Source organism: Micromesistius poutassou (assembly GCF_964030765.1).
Source record: "Micromesistius poutassou genome assembly, chromosome: 9".
Taxonomy (NCBI): domain Eukaryota; kingdom Metazoa; phylum Chordata; class Actinopteri; order Gadiformes; family Gadidae; genus Micromesistius; species Micromesistius poutassou.
In genome coordinates, this window is record NC_140279.1 from 18,760,792 (window position 1) to 18,783,113 (window position 22,322).

At 46.0% G+C, this 22,322-nt stretch overlaps 1 protein-coding gene across 1 annotated transcript; it reads left to right on the forward strand.

Annotated features, from left to right (window-relative positions):
* Positions 1-11,357: 11,357 nt before the first annotated feature.
* On the forward strand, positions 11,358-15,598 carry LOC311353145 (flavin-containing monooxygenase 5-like; the record flags this gene model as incomplete). The annotated part of the gene is made up of 9 exons (XM_084472967.1): positions 11,358-11,489; positions 12,312-12,500; positions 12,815-12,980; positions 13,088-13,230; positions 13,374-13,570; positions 14,250-14,385; positions 14,566-14,785; positions 15,007-15,079; positions 15,223-15,598. The coding sequence occupies 9 exons, from the start codon at positions 11,358-11,360 to the stop codon at positions 15,596-15,598; spliced, it is 1,632 nt and encodes a 543-aa protein (XP_084329093.1).
* Between the last annotated feature and the right edge of the window lie 6,724 nt (positions 15,599-22,322).

Here is a 22,322-nt window from a genome sequence, read left to right on the forward strand (position 1 = left end):
GTGTGTGTGACGCTGCGCTTTTTGGCGTCAGGGGCTTTCCTTTACACTGTGGGTGACGCAGAGGGTCTCTCCAAAGCCACCATCTGCAGGGAGATCAGAAGAGTGTGCCTTGCACTAAAAAAGTTGTTGAATGTATTCATCACTTTCCCTGGTCATCTTACACCACAGAGGATGAAGGAAGCATTTTATTCAATTGCAGGTATGTGCTGATCAAATTAATATATGACAAAGTAGTCATGTCGTGTTGGAATACCTCAGCAGAATAACTAACTAATATCTCCTCCAGGCTTTCCTAATGTTCTAGGGGCAATAGACTGCACCCATGTGCGCATCCGGGCGCCATCTGGACCTGATGAGGCAGACTATGTAAATCGGAAATCCTTCCATAGCCTTAATATACAGGTACAGTATGTATAGGACCAGCTGGGAATATGCAGGATAGTTATTAGTATAAGACAAACACTCCATTTATAGATCAAACACATTGTTACATTACTTATGAGCAGTGGTGTAGTCTAGTTTTTTGTAGTGGGTATACTGTGATTCCCTCCTAGCCTCTTCCACACCCGTCCTACCACCACCACACTCACTTACAGTAGTCGCATACAGTAGCCTACAACCACCATAAGTCATTGAGATTATTCAACACTCAATATTGTCATCAGTTTCTAGGACATTAAACAGTCAAATTAAAATCACCATTAGGCACTAGCATCAAATAAACTATAAAGAATCAATAAATAAATACTTGTTGGCTATATAAACACGGTATTACTGTATATGTCACCAGCCTGGTGCGATACTAATGTGCGAAGGAGACGACGACGGGATACTTGAGTCTGTCCTGTGCAATAAAGTTTTAGAGACAAGAGAAAGAGTTGGTAATTTGTCAAACAATTACAACTCAATAAAATAAAATACCCTATATAAGAAACAATAAATGCGAAAATACTAAATAAAAACATGTAGGCTATGTTTCCCATACAAAAATACTTAAATAATAAATTAAGATAAATAAAACATATCAGCAACTGTTCTAATACGTATTATTGTTATTATCAATGACACTATGACACTTGGAATCCGCCACAAGCGTGGCTATCACAAAGCTAACCATTGCGGACGTCGCAGAGCACAACGTCAATATTTAAACTAGAAACTCAATGTCAAGCTTAAACGTTTATTTCTTGTTCCACATGCGCTAAAATGATTGATTGGAAATATGATTGTTCTATATATTGGGCGTTTGTCTGTGGGGACCACCGCTAGGTGCTTGCTAATGCTACATATCCGGGTGTACTCCCGGTAGAAGCTAAATGCTAAAAACAATAGTAACCTATATAGTAAAAACAATAGCCTGTCCAATAGTAATTAGGGGCGAGGGCCATCAGACTTGTCACTCAAACCTGCACGCCAGTAGTATGGAGAGTTGATTCATGATATATTAGTCGAGCTGAGGTACAGCAGGTTGAATTTATGATTGAAAGTATGTACGTTCTGGACTTCCGGTCGGAACACCATCATGATGGCCGCATAGCGAGGGAGCTCCCGGTTGAACCAGAGCAATTAGAGAAATACCCCCATACAAACCAAACAAATCATACCGAAAAAAAACGTAGAGAAAGGGGTTAAAAAGCGATATCACCACTCTGAGCAGTAAACGTCGTCTGAAGACAAGTGGGAGCGAAAGACGGAGCGCAGCAACAATTAGCAGCCAACAGGTGTGATCCCGCAGGATAGTGATTGGAACTGGCTTATCCACACCCTCAAGGGAAAGAGAACCTTGTGTAACAAATGGTTTGAAATCCTCATCAATTTCATCAACCACATCCACATTTTGCTGGTGATGTGGTTTAGTGTGTATGAAACCGATTGGGAACGGCGTGTTGACATTCTTGAATTGTTCTTTTCTCCTAAGAGTGGGACAGACGGCGATGAGGTGACCCTGCTTTTGGCAATAGAAGCAGACTCGTTCCTCAGTGCCACCAGTAGCAGCAGTGGGGTTACGATAGGAACTCTTGGGTGATCTAGGGCTCCGGCCAATGGGGACTAAATCATGGCACACCGGGGGAGAAAAAACACTCTTGTGCGTTAACAAAAACTCATCAGCGAGTACAGCAGCATCAGTGACACGGGTAACTTTTTTGCTCACTGAGGTAAATGACAATTTTCTCAGGAAGCCGGTTTTCAAATTTGTTATGTTATTTTAGTCCAGGAAAGGCCGCCGAGACAGGATCGCTTTTAACTCACTTTATTTGGTTAAGGTTATTGGTCTATCGTCTATGAAACAAAAGGAAAGGGATTGTATATAACACGCGTGGAGCGTCTCTAAGCTTTACATCTAATCGATACGCCGCCCAAGAGATTCTGATTCTAAGATGGCGGAGTCCAAGTTAAATAGGCAGGTAGAGGTGGGCGTGTTCTGTGGCTTTAAAAGCCCGCCCCCTTTCATCTATGTATGATCAGCTGCTGCCTGGTTGTGCAGCAGTCTTAAGGCTTATGTTATGTTTATATTATTATATGTTATATTTATATTATGGCTGAAATATGTTACAATTTCCTCTAGCACAATGAGTTCTCGCAAATTATCAAAAGTTGCTACCTTACTGGCCTGGCACCATTTGTCAAATAGAATGCTCTTCTCCCTTGCAAACTCAACATATGTCTGATTGGCAGTTTTTCCACAATTCCTAAATTTTTGCCTGTATGCTTCTGGCACTAGTTCATAGGCTCGAAGGAAAGGTCATAATTAAGGCTGTCTTCAATGGACAGAGAGTTGCACACTTCCTTTGCTTTCCCAACTAACTTACACTGAAGTAGAAGAGACCACACACTCTTCGGCCAATGTAGAGTAATAGCGATGTGCTCAAATGCACTAAAAAATTAATCCACTTCAGATTCCCTGAATGGAGGCACTAACGCAAGTGCCTGCTCACATCAAAGCCATCGTGAGGACTGGGCGTGGATGTCTGCATGGGTAAAGGACTTGCAGCTACAGCAGCTTGGTTTCTACCTCCAACTCCCGCTGTCTAACCTCCACCTCCTTTATACGTAGGTCTCAGCTCCTCTGCATTCATGCCAATAGGGGAGGTTGGGAGTGGGGCAGAAACACCAGCCAGATTACTCCGCTCAACTCCAACCATGGGAGCTGGCCCCCCAATCCATCCCCTTTCACTCAACTTTGCATAGAGCAGATCACTCTTGATAACTCTTCTTTCTTTGTGCTAGAAGATACATGCGCATCACACGAATTGGCGATAAGGCACAACTCAGCCCTTTTACATTTTTTTAATACCTCTACGGTCGGATTAGCCACAAACTCTTCAAATTTGAACTCCATTCCTTCCGCCTAACAAAAAAAAAAACTACCAAACAGACAAGCAGAGACAACATGAGAACTATGCAAATTCACCCGACACAACAAAAAAGAAAGATGGACGAGCCCCCAATTATGTTACGACCGGCCTAGGGGAACCAAACAGAACAAAGGGTGCTCCCCTCTTTTCCCCACTCCCAAGGACGACCAGGCACACAGGGCTGCAGTCTAACATAAGGTAATTTATTCAATTGGTAGCATGGAGCTTCAGGGTGAGCATAGCCAAAAACAACAAACAACACAATCTGACCCAAAACTAGCTTGCCTAACCAAAAACCAAAGAAAACAAAGATAACAGGATTCTAACCTGACTCCCTATGAAATAAACAGGAGAAAATAAAGATAAACCAAAAGAGCTACTCACCCCTATGATTACCTGGACTGCTAAAGTTTAACACATTACAATACAATGAATTACAATAAAGCCTGGTGCAGTTGGGAGTAGTACCATTTATAGTAGCTCCACCAGCCCATGCACCAATCGGCAGCCAGCACCTGGGGAAACACCAATGGTGGTAGCACCACCCTCAGGCAGGGAGGAACAGCACCTGGAGAGGGAGAGAGCCTAATGGTGGTAGCACCACCACCCTCACCCTCAGGCAGGGAGGAACAACAGCACAGAAGAAATCCACACAACACTGAAAAATACAAAAATATGACCCTGGGTCATAACAAACAGGAGCAGGAATCAGTCTCAAAATGTCATCAAACATGTACCAGATACTGTCATCGCGGGCTGGCCAGAAAAATCTATTCTGGCCAACACGGTGCATGCACTTCACTTGGGCATATCCTTCATCTTTTTCCATGATGATTCCTGGGTAGAGCTCCTTATCATATTTCAGGACACACCATTCGCCAACGATTTCATCATTATTCCAGTCAATCTCCTGGGGTCCCTGAGGTTTTTCTGTCAGATGCTCCTCTGACTGGGTTGGTTGAGGTCTGACTGGGTTGGTTGCTTCAGGTTCCTCAGCCTGGATCATTTGAGGGTCCTCTGACAGTGGAGGGAATATGAAGTGCTGAGTGCTGAAACGTGCAGGACAGGTTCTTCAATGTGGCACACAGACAGCTCACATCCCTGGAGATCAAGTGGCCTTTTTTGTTGGTGACCACCTGGTGTATTCGCATTGTCCCTGGGACCGATGGGATGTTTACTGGCATGTTGCGGTATGCATCCACAATGTCATCGGTTTCCACATAAAAGAGCTTCACTGTGGTGCCAGTTGTCAATAGCGCTCGGTAGAGTGTGGCGGCATCAGGGATGTCATGCCCTTGGCTCACAAGCTGATCTGCCAGTCTTTTTAATGTACACAAGTAGCCCCATGAAGGACACCACCATCTCGTCCGAAGTCAAGTCTTTTGCGATGACGCTGGTCCCCCTTATTTTAAAACCATCCAACAGTCGCCGCTTCCCATTGGGGTGATTCATCGTCACTTCATATTTGTTCTGTGCGATATAGCGACATCCGACCACCAATCCACAAACACCTTGCATCGCCCTTAGCATCTCCATCATCGTGATCTTCTCCTCGCCCACCAGCTCCACAGCCACCGACAACTCCCGGCTGTAGCTCGGACCACCACTCGCTACCTCGTCTTCCTTCTCTCTCGTCGCTTTCTCTGCCGTCACTGGTCTCCCGCCCAGCACGTCCTCCGATCTCCCCTTCACTCTACCACCATCCGTCGCCACACCAGGAGCCTCGGTCCGTTCCGTGTCGTCTTCCATTGCAGTAGTCGAAGCCGTGTGATCCATCCAAAAAACTAACTAAAGTGTATTAATATTCCCGCAAACAACAAAAAAAAGAACTCCAAAAGAGGAAACACTGAGCAAACAATTGCTCACCGCTTGCTCTCTCTACCTGCTGTCTCTGCTCCACCACTTCCTGATTGCACACCTGAACGAGATCAGACGAGATCGGCCGTTTTCACGGTGGTGTGGCCGTAAGCAGATGTTGCTGGCACCAGGCAGGACTTTAAACAGCACATGCGCACCCGACCCCTCGGTCAGGACGCCTTGGCTCACGACTGGCCACAGAGTCTTCTGTATGCTTTTCCACCCCTGCAGACCCGACCAAGCACACAGACACACACAGACCCGACCAAGCACACAGACACACACACACGCCACCGCCGCACCCGAAAGAGCCATCCACCCCGACCCCACTGCAGGAGAGAAAGCACAACGATACGCCAGTTCACTCCTTTAGATCAAAAAACGATCCCTCACCAATTAAACAAGATCCCTCCCCCCTCCCTCTCATGAATAAGAGGTCCCACTGATGAAATCCTCTTTCACCCCCTCCCCTCCATAAGTGCAGAACAGACCCACATCCGCTTCATAATGGATTTAAACAGTTGTGTGACATTCACCTTCCGTCCCTCAAAGTGCGCAAAGTTCCTTCTCAACAGGACCGCGAGTCTGGCATGACTTAAAACTAAATTGCACAAATTAAAATGCACCCCTTTCCCACATACACCAAACAAAAACAACATCCTCCACTCTCCCTCCAAATCAAACTCCTCACTCCAACTATCCCTAATCAGTGCTTTTAAAAAAACAAAGAAATCAACCAATTCCCCACAATCCAAAAAATAGTGTGAAAAACTCTCCACAAATCACATTAACCTCATTCATTTATTTTATTCAGTACTACATTTGTGTAGATTCTACTGTGTTTAATAAGAAAATCATTATTCTCACACTCAATACTGTTGTATTTAATGTTACAATTTGCCCATATATCTTCCACCTCCCAGTTCACAAACACCCTCTTCCATACCTTCACTGCTGCTGGCTCTTTAAACACATCCTCTATCAGCCAATCGTACACCTTCTTCACACTCATTCTCTCCACATTTCCCTCCCTCCACCTTCACATACAATTCAGGAATACGTACTTCTTGCCTACTCACACATTCACTTTCAATCAGTCCAGCCCATTCCCCTGGTATACTGCTTTTAATTATATCATGAATTTTCTTCACCTTGTCTCTATCCTCCATGCCATCTATCTCACACACTGAATCAAATATGCAGTTATCCCTGAGGAAACCTGGGATGACCTCATAAATAAGATCTTTAACTTGCCTAATGCCTCCTTCTATAAATTTGGGTTCATATAATGTTTTCTCGTTATGTTTGAATTTTTCATTTAAAAACAGGGGCAAATTGACAAACATATTCAACCCATCGCAATCATATTGTACCTTTGGCAGAAACCTCCTCCACACCTCTAACACCTCCCTGTAAATCTCAGGTATCCCAACCGTCATTGTCTGCTTAAAACCCATGTACCAGCCGTAATCACCCATTCCCCCCACTTCATCAATGTATTTCTTTAAAAAATCTTTCCACCCATAGTGCCACTTTCCCACCATGTACTTTTGCACAGTCTTTATTCTTATTGCAATTTTTTTGGTTTCCAGATCTATCAATTTCAAACCACCCTTCCGCCTCTTTCCAACCAGTGTTTTCTGTGCAATTTTCACCCCTTTTCCTTCCCAAATAAAATCGCACACAATTTTGTTTAAAGCATTCATCACCCAGCCTGGCATCTCAATTACACTCATCACATACACACATACTGACAACATAAGACTATTCACTACGACTACTTTCCCTTTCAATCTTAACTTCCTCCCCCTCCATACTGTGCACACCGTTCTAATTTTATTAATCACCCCAGTCCATGTCGCGTCCCTTGCCTCCTTACTATCCACCCCCAGGTGCACACCCAATACCTTTATATACAGTACTTCTCTTCTACCCTCAAACCTACCTCTATTCTCTCAACCTTTCGTATATGTGGCCGGAGCATGGCTTACTCCCCCACAGTGGGGCGCTGTGTCCCCCTGTGGCTCTCTCTCTCTCTCTCTCTCGTCCGTGGTGGTGGCTGTGGTCCGGAGCGGCGTGGTGAAGCCGCATGCCATGCTGGCAAGAGCGTCCTCTCTTCCTCCGCAATAACGCACGCTCCCTCCTTTGGCGCAGCGCTATAGCGACATACGCTCTCTCCGTTGGCGCACGGTGTGGCGGACTGCTGGGGTCTCGGGGCTGAGTTGCTCTGCCGTGGGCCCTTTGGCGTGGTTGCGCGGTCTCCGCGGGGTAAGTCTGCGTTGTCCGCCCCTGGTTTCAGCCTGTTGGGCCGCTCCCGACTGAGTGTATTGTTCTGCTTATGTCTTAGACCGTCTCCCCTTGGCGATCCGTAATGCCCTGCTGGTGAGGACCAGAAACCATCATCGCTACCATCTCCTGGACCCGCTGCTGCTTTGGCTCACTGGGACCGTCCTGACGCTCTTCTGAGCCTTGTTGAAACCACATGCTGAGGCTCTTGACAGAGCTGGTGTCAGGGCTCACTGTAGCATACTTTAAGATTTCGTTCAGTTGATTAGTTATATTTGAAAAGATTTATTCTGTATGCATTTGTTTAATTTGGTTGAGCAATATTTACTTTTGTTGTTTAATGAACATTATTTACTTTTCGTTGTTTAATGAACATTTACCTTTGTTTGGTTTGTTTCTTTGAATTACTTGAGGTTTGTGTGTGTGTGTGTGTGTGTGTGTGTGTGTGTGTGTGTGTGTGTGTGTGTGTGTGTGTGTGTGTGTGTGTGTGTGTGTGTGTGTGTGTGTGTGTGTGTGTGTGTGTGTGTGTGTTGAATCAACGGCCGTATTAACTGGGAGGCCAGTTTTATCATTTGATTTCTTTGTGAACAGGTGCTGAGGGCAATCCCTGGTGGTGGTCCTTTTCGTCACAGACTCCTTGTCTGTGTGTGTCTGTAGAGTCACGGGTGTTTTAGGTTAGTTATTCCTCCCCCTTGATTTGATTTCGGGCCGTCGTACCTGGCCTCCACAGCCTTGTTCACGTTGTTCTACGGCCCCAGTTTAATTACGTGCCAGTGTTATTAGTTTTAAGTGTTTGCAAAATAAACTTTTATACTTTTCTAAATACGTCTCTGCCCGTGGTATACGAACCTGTGTTGACCATTGTAATAGTAGTGAAGGTATGTAACCACTTCTTCTGAACATATATCTCCTGGGGCGAAACTCCCCAGGTGGCGTTGTCTGTGTACCTTTCCCACCCCTCCACTTGCCACATATATACATTATTTCAGACTTTTCTTTGTTTATCTTCGCTCCTGACGCTCTCCCATAGTGTTCCACTATCTCAATCACCCTCCTGACACTACCTCCATCCCTCACCGTGATCGTTGTGTCGTCCGCATAGTGATTTATCACACACTTTGGCCAGTGGCTCTACAGATAAAGCGTATAATAACGCAGACAGAGGACATCCCTGCCTCACCAATCTCTTAAAACCCCATTCACCTTTACACAACTCCGTGCACTCCCATATAACCTCCTCACCCATCCCACCATCTTCTCCCCAAACCCAAACTTCTCTAATACCCTAAACAAAAACTCATGCTCTACTCTATCAAATGCTTTATTCCAGTCTATCCCCACTACTACTCCTCCTATACTATCCCTCTTCATATGTTCTATCACGTCCCTGATTGTCCCTATCGTGTCCGCTATATCCCTACCTGGTATGCTATAACACTGAGTTGGTTGCACTACCTCTCCTATCACTCTCTTCATTCTATTGGCTAATATCTTGGTTAGAATCTTATAATCTACATTCAATAAACTGATTGGCCTATAGTTCTCTAAATCTAACTTACTTCCCTTCTTATACAATATGGTTATCACCCCTTCTACCATTCTATCTGCACCACCCCTGTTCTCTCCATCTCCCTAAATACCTCCACTAAAATGGGTGATACATCGTGTTTATATACTTTGTACCATTCTATCCCATCACTCCCCGGACTCTTTCCACTATTTAACCCCTCTATCGCTTCCATTACCTCCTTCACATTGATTTCCCTATCACAGAAACTCCTATCAGCCTCACTCAACTCACACACTACACTATCCAGCACCTCCCTCTATTTTTCCTTCATCCACACCCCCCCTCATATATAACTCCTCATAAAACTCCTGCACCCTCTCCAATATCTCTACGTAGTCTTCTGTTACCACCCCCTCCCTTTTTTTATTTAATGTAAGTCCTACACGTTTCCTTTTCGCCAGCCCTAAAAAATACCCTGTACATTTCTCCCCCTCCAACGCATATTTTGCCTTAGCCCTCAAAATTGCCCCTCTACATTTCTCCCTCTCATACCTCTCCAACTCCATCTTTACCTCTATATAATGCTTCACGCTGTATCCCTCTTCATCCTCTGCCCTGCCTAACTATACCCTCAATCTTTCCCTCAAGCCATTCTCTTCCTTCATCATCCTTTCCTTCCTTTTCTTACTATACTTAATACTAATTGATTTAATTCTATTTTTCATCACCTCCCATCTCTCCCCTATACTATGGTCAACCCTATCATTCTCTGCCTCCTCCTTGATCCTCTCATTCTCCCTATCTAATACCTCCCTAATCTGTTCCTCCTCAATATACCCAGCATTCAAAATCCACATTCCTCCCCCTACCTCCTTTTTTCCTACCTTAATTCTAAACTGAACCCCATCATGATCACTGAAAGTTTACCTGGTGTCTCATACTATCTATATATTTAATAATTTCCTCTTGTACTAACACTAAATATATTCTACTCTGTTTCAATACCCCCTCCCTCTGCCTCCTCGTGAACTCTCTCTTCTCTGGATTCTCATACCTCCACACATCTAATAACCCCTTGTCCCTCATCATCTCCAACAACATCCCCCTCGACTTTTCCCATCTAAATTCTACCCCCTTCCCTACATCTAATCTACTACATCTGATAATAAAGTCCCCTACTATCAGACACCTCCCTACTATTAATCCGGCCAACTCCTCCAATATGCTCCTCTTATCCTTTTCTATATTCGGCACATATATATTAATCAACCTAAAATCTAACTTCCCATATCTAAACTCTATAACTAATATCCTCCCTGTCCTATCCTTATATACCTCCCTGACATCTTCTACTTTATCCTTCTTAATCATGATTGCTACCCCCCTTGCATTCCTTGCCCCATTATTATAAAAAATGTCCCCCTTCCATTCCTCTCACCTCCTTCACTTTTTCCTCATCCCAATTAGTTTCCTGAATACATAGCATGTCACTCCTATACACAAACAACTCCTTTAACTTTTTCCCATCCCTCAGCCCGTTGACATTTACAGAAGTTACAGTGGTCATGAGAGCAACCCAAAGAAAAATAGAACAAAACATTTAGAAATAAAATCACATACCAGACCGCGACCCTTTAATCCCCTCTGCACGGACTCTTTCTTTGGTAGAGAAAGAAAGAAAAATGCTTACAGCACCTGTTATTCCCAGGCGGTCTCCCATCCAAGTACCATACCCGACCGTGCTTTGCTTCCGTCTTTTTTTTTTTTTCGTCTTTTTTTTTGCTCTCCTCTCTTCCATTCTTTCACTTATTCCAAAAAACAAACAAAACAAAATAAAAACGTTCCCCCCTAACAGCAAGCTGCTGGGGGAAATAAAACTTACACACACAATCAAACACACAGACACACTTATACAGTTTCAGACCCTCCCCACACAAAAGGTTCAGGAAAGAGGAAATGAGCAAATTCTTCTCTTTACGGCCCTTCTGTCCAAACACAGAGGAATATATAGATTGGGGTTCCCGACAAACAAATGCAAATTCCAGATGCTTATCTTTGTGGCGTTATCACCTAAAGACAAGGGTCAATAGACAGCTGGGAGGCAAATGGGCAGGATAATTAGGGTTGAAACTGAGGACACTACATGTTATACAAGAACAGACAAACTTATCAAACAACAATTCAAATAAGAGGATTTTTCCATCACACAATCTATTTACCAACTCTGGCTTTGAAAGCAACCTTTGACCTCGACTTTGATTTGCTTTGACTTCTACTTAAACACAGGGTATCAGCCTTAGGTTTGGCATTTCATCCCTTACCCTCAAAACAACACATCGGCTGCAGGAATGGTGCAGAGGGTGGCTGTGGTCGGAGCGGGCCCCTCCGGGCTGACCAGCATAAAGGCCTGTCTGGACGAGGGTCTGGAACCCACCTGCTTCGAGAGCAGTCACGACATTGGCGGCCTGTGGAGATTTAAGGTGAACTTGCAGCAAGAAATTTGATTTGGCACCGTGACCATGAACAGTTAATATTATGCCACAGGCTGCTGGTAGCTGATTGGCCAGTGGCTGTAAATGGGAATAATCACTCAAAAGTTAAGTTGTGTCCGGCGTGGTTGGAGTCCACGAACCCGCTCCTAAGGGGGACACTGATCAGCGTTTCGCCGTGTGTGTCGCTCCTTTGCCGGGGCTAGAGTTAGGCTGCGCGTGGTTGTGTGTGTCCGGCGTGGCTGGAGGATCAGTGTTTCGCTGTTTCGTATTAGTGTCGTTCCTTTCCTAGGGCTCGAGTTTCGCCTCCATCAACGTTACCGTATGACAATAGACGCACAGTCATTGCGCTTTTTATTTAATTTAATTTCCCATCATAACCTTTCCTGGGAATCAGGAAATAGTCTTGATCAGATTCAGATTTCCCGGGAATCGCGTCTCCCGTGATTAAAACCTAATGACGACCCGCCCATGGTGGAGAGGTTCTTTTCTACGACCCGCCCACATTGAAGAGGTACTTTTTTAGATGGAAACGCGCCTGGAACCGAGTCGAGGCGAGTTGAGTTGAGTCGAGTCGAGTCGAGCTGATACTGTCGGTGGAAAAGCGGCATAAAACGTGATTTCTTTTTCTGACCTCTGTGACAAACCTCACTTATGTTTATGCAAATCATACAAATTAAATATAATATATTTATCCCAGACAGATTGAGGGGGTACCACGTTACAACACGTTGCTCAGACTTTATTTTTTCCATAATACCCGCGTTGACTCTGCCTGTGTGTTCACATCTCATCTCATCGTTCCTCCACCAGGAGCAGCCAGAGCCTGGCAGAGCCAACATCTACCACGCTGTGGTGCTCAACAGCTCCAAAGAGATGATGGCATTCAGCGACTTCCCCAGCCCGGCGGACTTCCCCAACAACATGCACCATTCTGAGGTGCTTCTGTACCTGCGGCTCTACGCCGAGGCCTTCAAGCTGCTGCCACACATACACTTCCAGGTAGAGCAATCTGGCGAGTAGCACTCTGTTTGGTCACTTTGGATTGGCCTCGAGCTGGTATTGTCAAGTCAGGTCAGACTATAGTATTGGAACGGAAAGGGATGACTGCTGTTTTCATCCAACTGTTGCAAAGATGAAAAGATGAAGATCCATCAGCAAATTATTATTTTTTGTGTGTGTGAAAATTCAATGTATGCTAATACAATATCTCCGGCTGATAGCTGGTTTATTTTATTTTTACTAAGTATGAAAATCCTTCACTATATGTGGTTATGTGTGTATTTACTTTTGTGTCGTATTGTGTTTATTTTCAGCAAACAGTGGTGAGTGTTAGGCAGAGGCCAGACTTTCCTGTGACAGGCCAGTGGGAGATAGAAACAGAAGGAAAACCGGGCCAGAGGGAGACTCACGTCTTCGACGCTGTGATCGTCAGCTCTGGACATTTCAGCAAGCCTCATCTACCACTTCACGACTTCCCAGGTACCCTATTAAGAACATAATGGCCCTCAAGCATGCATTAGAATCAGAGCCATGATTCATGCCGTTTATGTTTTTTGCGAAAAATATGTATACTTTTTTTTTTGTAGGTATTGAGAGATTTGATGGAAAATACTTCCACAGTTGGGAATATTGCAATGCTGATGGTCTGCAAGGGAAAAGGGTGGTCGTGATTGGGACTGGGAATTCTGGCGGCGATATTGCAGTCGACATAAGTAGAGTTGCAGAAAAGGTAAATCAATGAAAAATGTATTTCTTAAAAATGGTTTAAAATCACAGCAATGTGGCAGCAGTAATAGAGGCTTTCAATGACAGTTCATCAGGGGAATGCATAGTAGTATGGAATAGAGGGAATGTGTCTTTTCGGTTTGACAGGTGTACCTCAGCTCCAGAAGCGGGGCGTGGCTGGTCGGCCGTGTGGCGGAAGGCGGGCTCCCTGGTGACATGGTGGGCAGGTCGCGCTTCGACCTGGCGCTAGCGGGCTTACTGCCTACATGGAGCGCTAAGGCGTTTGAGACCAAGCTGAACCGGGCGTTTAACCACTGCCTCTATGGCCTCCAGCCTCGACACGGGTAACCAGTGCACAGAAGACGCTAAGAGCTTTCACAGGTCCATCTCTGACCTCATTCCTAGGCATTCGGATCTCTAGAGGGAATGCCTGGAACTTCAAATGTGGGTTATTTGTGTGTGAGAGAGAGAGAGGGTAGGTCTTTTGTGCCTGCTTCGGAAGGAGTGATTTCCGTTTCAGTTACATGGGTTTAGCGGCACAAGGCGAGGAAGTGACAGAGGGATAGTCTTTTATCACATGTTTCTGATTTCCTTGTCAAATTTAGTTTTTTCCATATTTATTCCCTCCTCTCTTTATTCTATATTCTTATTTCTGTTCTTCTTGTCATGTTCATAATATTCTCACTCAGAACTATTATCTGGCTTACACAGCTCAGGGGGAGATGGAGAACGCAAATTGTGTTGCAGTACGACGTATAACGCTACAATTCTTGATCCTCTCTCAGACCAGCCCGTACCTTCTCAATCATGGATCGTAATAGTTTCATTTTTCAGTTGTGAGCCCAATTCTCTTGAGAGAGCTGTGGTCACTTTGCATACATTAGTTGATGATCCACTAGATATTGTTGTTTGTTAACTGTACTCCAAAACAATGCTTGACTTGAGATTATTCATATGGACAAAGGTGTCTTTCCAATTGTTAATTATTATACGTAATGAAAGCATCCACTGTCTTTTTGGCAGTTTTTTTGCACAGATCCCGCTAGTGAATGATGAGCTCCCATGTCGGATCATCTCAGGTCGTGTTCAGATGAGGCCGAACGTGAAGGAGTTCTGTGGTTCCACTGTGGTCTTTGTGGATGGAAGCATTCTAGACAAGGTGTGCTTTAATTATCTTATAAGACATTTTTCTGCACTTTCAATAATGAATGTCTCTTTTAAGTAGCCAGGTTTTTTTTGTTTTGTTTTGTCTTGCACCGCGAAGGTGACTCCAGAAATTGCTGCCATTTCTCCTTTTCCATACCAAACTCATCAAAGCACACGTTGTCTTTCCATCCAGGTAGATGTGGTGGTCTTCGCCACAGGTTACCACTACAGCTTCCCCTTCCTGCCCCCAGACCTGCAGGCTAAGAGCGGCCACAGGCTGCGTCTCTACCGCCACGTCTTCCCTCCTGGGCTGTCCCGACCAACGCTGGCCGTGGTGGGCTTCATCCACGCTCTGGGAGCCATCAACCCCCTGGCGGAGATGCAGGCCCGCTGGGCCACACGCGTGTTTAAAGGTACACCCTTTAAACAGCCCCTCGGGTTCAGGCTCCAGGCACAAACAGGACCAGACTCTAGGGTCTGTCTGCACACACGTCTCCACGTCTGATTGAATCAGATGGCTTGCAGGATTTCATTGATGAAACTGATGTACTTAATAGATATCCAACAACGTCATCGTCAACAAGAATGCTACAATAGCTGTTATACTACATCTCTTGATCGGTTTTTCCTTTAGATCTGACAGCACTTCCAACACAGGAGGCGATGCTGCAAAGCATTGAGAAGGACACAGCCACCATGCATCAGAGGTGTGTGTGTTTATGTTTGTGTGTGTGTGTGTGTGTGCTAGTCTATTTACAAATAGGCCTTATAAAATAGGATATTGTCAGCTTTACACAATCATTTATTATGTATTCATCATTTTATTGTGCCGTGCCTTTCCCTCTCCTAGTTTTTCCGTCTCTGAGCGTAACCCCCTGCAGGTGGCCTACGTACCCTACATGGACTCTCTAGCGGAGCAGGTCGGGGCCCGGCCGAACGTCCCCTGGCTCCTGCTGAAGGACGTCCGTCTGGGCCTGCAGGTGCTCCTGGGCCCTTGCACGCCGTATCAGTTTCGTCTGAGTGGGCCGGGGCGATGGGCCGGGGCCCGTGAAACCATCCTCACCCAGTGGCAGCGGGTGGCCCAGCCCTTCAAGACCAGAGTGTCACCAGTACCCGAGCCCGGTCCGGGTCACCAGCTGAGGCTGCTGGTGGCTGCATCGGGCGTGGCCGTCCTGCTCGGCTTCTGCTCGGTGCTCCCGCCACTCCTCGCGCGGAGGCCTCTTTGAGGGTCTCCATGGTGTTTAAGGGCCTCTTTAAGGGTGTCCATGGTGTTTAAGGGCCTCTTTAATGGTCTCCATGGTGGTGAATGGGATGGTTGGTCTCTTTCTTTAGTTTTAATAACATAACATCACATACATACTTTGGATGCTTTAAGGTAGTCTTTCCCAAAGGCTGGGTCGCCAAATAAATGTATCTCTACAGTTTCTTGACTGTCTTACTTCTTACTGCTGAAACACCCAAACTTCTCCCCCGGGGGATTAATAAAGTTTTATCTTATCTTATTTGGTTAACGAATTGATTAATGTTGACTATTCAAATTGATTGATTGACAGTTTGATAACAATAGCTTCCCTTAAACACAAGCCTACCTGTCGGCATGACCATTTAAAAAAACTTTAAACAAGAAGCATGTTTTTGATAGTACTGAACTATTTTGAATTGAGTCGCAATGATTTATAATTTTAAAAAAATGGGTCTCCAGAAAGAAAGTTTGGGAAACACTGTGGTAAGGTAACACCTCTGGCAAGCGTTTCTGTATAGATAGATACACCTCCTGCCCATGCCTCTTATTGATTATGAATATCTTAGCATGTCTTTGAGAAAAGCAGTGACATTGTTGACTTTGTCTAATGTAGAAGAAATGTGAAGCTTGGCATCATAAAATTTAAAAAATAAAAATGTATTGAGTGTCATTAAAAAAGGCCACCTGAGGACATAGGCACTATTGCAGTTCAATATGTTAAACTAGAACCTTTGCAGTTGTTGATGGAAAAACAATGCTGCAAATGATCACCTCCCCTTGCCTCAGAACATTCATATAATGTGGGGAATACAAACTGGCTTTATGGAACTATCTTCGAGAATCAAACTTTGGTTTAATTTTGATATGATACAATTTTGAATGATATGTTCAGCATAGTTTATCCAAGTTTGAATGTATTTATTGATGATTGGGATACCTTCATTGAACCTGGTCATTTTTAAACCATTGTTAAAAGAAAGTAATAAATTAGGTACTACACTCAAATAAAAAAGAATACAAGTAAATATTATGTTTTGGATACAATGCAGTGATTTGGGGTCTTATTGGCTTGGTTTAAATGATAATAAAATTCATGAGATCTTAAAGTTATTCTACCACATCTGCCTTAAAGCAATTATACCTGACTTGCAGTGGTTGACCATGCCTTACTCATACTACATAAGCAATTGGCAGATTTCAATTAGTTTAATTCTGACCATATATTCATAATTTATCCTTCATCCTGCGATATCTTTGTTTATGTAGATGTGTTTGTAGTTGTAGTTTGTTGATATAATCTATGTATATTAATTAAGTGAAGTTCTCAACTTCTGTTACAGTTTAAATCAATTGGCAAGGAAGTGTTAGGTGCCCCAGTTCAAATACCCCATAGTAATATGATTATAATTGTCAATAATTCACCACACGTTTTATTTTTAATTGATTGATTTAATACCATCATGTTATTTATAGAGTGAATAGGATTAGTTTATCTCGATGCAGTATGTGTTTCCACAAGGTAAAACTGTATACTCTTACATAATATCTACATTATGTATCTACATACATCTTACAAAAATGTATAAATTAATAATGAGCTGCCTGAGACTCCAGTGATCGGTCCTATCAAGTCTAGGAAAAACAATGATTTAACAACAGATTATTTAGTTAATCCTTTCAATTGATACTAGCACTGCACCGGTCCTGGCGGCTCCCCGGCTTCACCGTCCGTTTAATATCCAGGTGGATGCCAGCCAGGTCGGGGCTGGCGCAGTGCTTTTACAAACAGATGATCAGGAAGTCGATCGTCCAGTGTCTTATTTTTCAAAAAAATTCAATCAATATCAGTTAAATTGCTCCACAATTGAAAAAGAGGCGCTGGCCCTCGTGTGGGCTCTGCAGCACTTCAATGTGTATGTAGGTGGAGGGGTTGTTCCTGTGGTTGTCTTTTCGGATCACAATCCATTGACTTTTCTGCACCAATTACAGAATCCAAATCAGCGCCTGATGCGTTGGGCGTTGTTTTTGCAACCCTACAATCTACAAATTCGCCACATTAAAGGCGTGGACAATGTAATGGCAGATGCGTTGTCTCACGCCCCGGATGGGGTGGGATAAGTGGTTGTGTGCATACCTTCACTAATTTCTCTCCTCTCTTGTCTCTATGCCCCTGTCCCTCTTAGATTACTTTTCCAGGGCCCGGAATTGCTGTGGGTCAGGAGGTTGGGTGACTGGTGAGCGTGAGGAGTGGTGAGAGTGTGTGTATAGGGGGGGTTTCTAGTTGACCCGGTATGAGTGTTGGGTCGATGTAACTGGTGTTGGTTGAGGGGATTTGTAGTGCTTATGTGTTTTGGGTTTTGTTATTTTTAATACCATAAGTGCAGAATCCCACTTAGGGGGGGGATGTGACGACCCTGGTGAGTCTTTGACTCCACCCTGGCTGTTTGGTTTGCCTGTCCTCTCTCTCCCTTAATAGGTGATTCAGGTGTGTCAGTTCAGGTGTGCCTGATTGGCAGCAGGATAAAAGCCCTGCATTCACAACAGTCAGGGTGGCTTCCTCCTCCCGGCGTGTTGGCTTTCTTTGTCCTTTGTTTGGTTACACATAGACTGACTTTGCATGACACTTTTGGTTACTTACATTTAACTGACTTACACCACACTTCTTTATCTTTATTCAATTTAATTCTCTGTTAAAATTATCTTCTTACTTTAATAAATTCTTTATTATTGTAAAACGGCGTGGTCTCCCCCATTTCATGTTTCATGCTAGAGCCAGCATGTCACAGTGTACATATTCAAACCATATCTATAGTATATTTAATTGTCAAACATACCTATTCTAACCATATCTACAACATATTTCATAATTTAACGTTAGAAAAATCCAAACCTTACATCATTTGTGTAATGTCAAGATGATTTGTTGATCGTTTTTTGTCTATTTTCTTGATCATGTCAAGTGCATACAATACGCATGCAAGTTCTTCATAGCCAGACGCAGTGCTGACTTACCCACACTTTGTGGTGATTAGGGACAGACTTTATCGGGTGGGTCGTGACACCCAGAGTGAGGAGGTTGTTACCCAATTGCTGGTACCCAGGAGCCGCCGGGAAATGATTTTCCAGGCGGCGCATTACAACCCAATGGCGGGCCATTTGGAGTACGACAAAACACTGAACCAGATAATGGCTCGGTTCTATTGGCCGGGGATTCGGGCGGAAGTGCGCAGGTGGTGCGCCTCCTGCCCCGAGTGCCAGTTGGTGAATCCCCCGGCCATCCCCAGGGCTCCCTTGCGGCCCCTTCCCCTGGTGGAGGTCCCATTCGATCGCGTGGGCATGGACATTATCGGGCCATTAGAACGTTCCGCACAAGGGTATCGATTTGTGTTAGTCCTGATCGACTACGCAACCCGATACCCGGAAGCAATTCCGTTGCGCAATATCTCCGCGAGGAGTGTTGCGCAGGCGTTGTTTCACGTCATATCGCGGGTGGGAATCCCAAAGGAGATTCTCACTGACCAGGGCACCAATTTCATGTCACGCACGATCAAGGAACTTTACGGGTTGTTGAAGGTCAAAGCCATCCTCACGAGCGTCTATCACCCAGCCACAGACGGCTTGTGTGAGAGGTTTAACCGGACGTTAAAGTCCATGATCCGGAAGTTTGTACAGGAGGATGCTCGAAATTGGCATCAATGGCTAGACCCTCTGTTGTTTGCGGTGCGGGAAGTGCCTCAGGCTTCCACAGGGTTTTCCCCGTTTGAGTTGCTCTATGGGCGCAGGCCTAGGGGCGTCCTGGACCTCATTAAAGAAAACTGGGAGGAGGGGTCCAGCGACAGCAAAAACGAAATTCAGTACGTCATGGACTTGCGTGCAAAGCTCCACTCACTCGGGGTAATGTCACGTGAGCATTTGCGCCAAGCCCAGGAGAATCAGAAACGCCTGTACGACAGAGGGACTAGATTACGCGATCTCACACCGGGGGACAAGGTCCTTGTTCTGTTGCCCACCTCTAGCACCAAATTACTTGCGAAGTGGCAAGGTCCCTTTGTGGTCACACGGCAAGTCGGGGACGTGGATTACGAGGTAGTGCGGTCGGACAGGGGCGATGCCCGACAGATCTACAACATCAACCTCCTGAAAAGGTGGAATGATGTGGTCCCGGTCGCGTTCGCCACGACGCTACCGGAGGGAGAGGAGTTTGGACCGGAAGTCCCGGCCCCGGGGCCCATCCCTCCGGTCGGTCAAGGAGAGGATCTGTCTGAGAGTCAGGTGGCGGACGTGGTCACTCTACAGCTCCAGTTCGCCGACGTCTTTTCGCCCCTGCCCGGTCGCACCCCGTTAATAACTCACCACATCGAGACACAACCCGGGTTAACGGTGCGGACACGCCCCTACAGGCTGCCCGTACACAAGCAAGACGTGATACGGCGCGAATTGGCAGCAATGTTAGAGTTGGGCGTCGTCGAGGAGTCCCACAGCGACTGGTGCAGCCCCGTCGTGCTTGTGGGGAAGCCGGACGGGTCTGTCCGGTTCTGTGTGGATTACCGTAGGGTGAACACGGTGTCCAAGTTCGACGCCTACCCGATGCCTCGGATCGACGAGCTTGTGGACCGGCTTGGCATGGCCACCTACTACACGACTCTGGACTGCACGAAGGGCTACTGGCAGATTCCGTTGTCTCCAGCAGCCCGAGAGAAAACGGTGTTCTCCACTCCGCTCGGTCTATACCAATTCAAGGTACTTCCGTTCGGGTTGTTCGGGGCCCCGGCCACGTTCCAGCGGCTGATGGACCGGGTGTTACGACCTCATGCTGCATATGCTGCTGCCTACCTCGACGACATAGTCATCTATGGAGACGAGTGGGGGCAGCATATGCAGCAGGTGGCGGCCGTCCTTCAGTCGCTGAGACGGGCGGGGCTCACGGCCAACCCGAAGAAGTGCGTGATCGGGCGGAGGGAGATCCAGTATCTGGGGTTCCACCTGGGGGGGGGGAAGGTCCGGCCGCAGGTTGGTAAGACCGCAGCGGTCGCTGCCGCCCCTCGCCCCAGGACCAAGAAGGAGGTGAGGCGGTTCCTGGGGCTGGCGGGGTACTATCGGCAGTTTGTCCCAAACTTCTCCGACCTGGCCAGCCCCTTGACCGACCTCACCCAGAAGAGGGCCCCAGATACGGTCCAGTGGTCGGAGCCATGTCAGGTGTCGTTTGATGCTATTAAAACAGCCCTTTGCGGGGAAGCCGTCCTGTGTGCTCCTAATTTTGCTCTCCGTGCAGGCAGACGCGTCGGATAGGGGGTTGGGCGCGGTCCTGACCCAGCAGGTGGGGGGGACCGACCGACCGGGAGGGTCGGTACAGCACCGTCGAGAAGGAGTGTCTCGCCATCCGATGGGCGGTCGGCGCCCTCCGCTACTACCTGCTGGGTCGCCAGTTCACCCTCTACTCCGACCACGCCTCCAGTGGCTCCACCGGATGAAGGATGCCAACACGAGGATCACCCGGTGGTACCTCGCGTTGCAGCCCTTTCATTTCCGGGTGGCCCACAGGCCGGGGGCGCAGATGGTCGTGGTAGATTTCCTCTCCCGTTCCGGGGGGGGGGGGGGAGTAGGCTTACGGCCGGATGGGTCCCCGGCCTGTGTCGGGCGGTGGGGGTATGTGGAGGGGGGACGGCGTCTGGCCTGTAGGGGGAGTATGGAGCACCGGGTCTGCTGGGGCGATTGGGTCTGATTGCGGACAGGTGTCCGCAATCAGACCCAATCAGGAAGTGTGCATTTATGTGTCTGCTTTGCCTTTCAGTAGGAAGGAAACAGAGCGGAGAGACGCTCAAGCGGACAGGAGAGACAGCGGCCAAAGGGGCAGAGAGCCTGGCCGCCGTGTTTTGGACACTACTGATCAACTTCTTTATGTTATATGATTTACTTGTTGCTCGCTTTTGACATTAAAAGCGAACCGGCTGGACGAAACGCCAACTCTGTCTCCGCCCACTCATTGACCTTGCTACAGAGGCATTAGGCAAGTTAAAGATCTTATTTATGAGGTCATCCCAGGTTTCCTCAGGGATAACTGCATATTTGATTCAGTGTGTGAGAGAGATGGCATGGAGGATAGAGACAAGGTGAAGAAAATTCATGATATAATTAAAAGCAGTATACCAGGGGAATGGGCTGGACTGATTGAAAGTGAATGTGTGAGTAGGCAAGAAGTATGTATTCCTGAATTGTATGTGAAGGTGGAGGGGGAAATGTGGAGAGAATGAGTGTGAAGAAGGTGTACGATTGGCTGATAGAGGATGTGTTTAAAGAGCCAGCAGCAGTGAAGGTATGGAAGAGGGTGTTTGTGAACTGGGAGGTGGAAGATATATGGGCAAATTGTAACATTAAATACAACAGCATTGAGTGTGAGAATAATGATTTTCTTATTAAACACAATAGAATCTACACAAATGTAGTACTGAATAAAATAAATAATGAGGTTAATGTGATTTGTGGAGAGTTTTTCACACTATTTTTTGGATTGTGGGGAATTGGTTGATTTCTTTGTTTTTTTAAAAGCACTGATTAGGGAAAGTTGGAGGGAGAGTGGAGGATGTTTTTGTTTGGTGTATGTGGGAAAGGGGTGCATTTTAATTTGTGCAATTTAGTTTTAAGTCATGCCAGACTCGCGGTCCTGTTGAGAAGGAACTTTGCGCACTTTGAGGGACGGAAGGTGAATG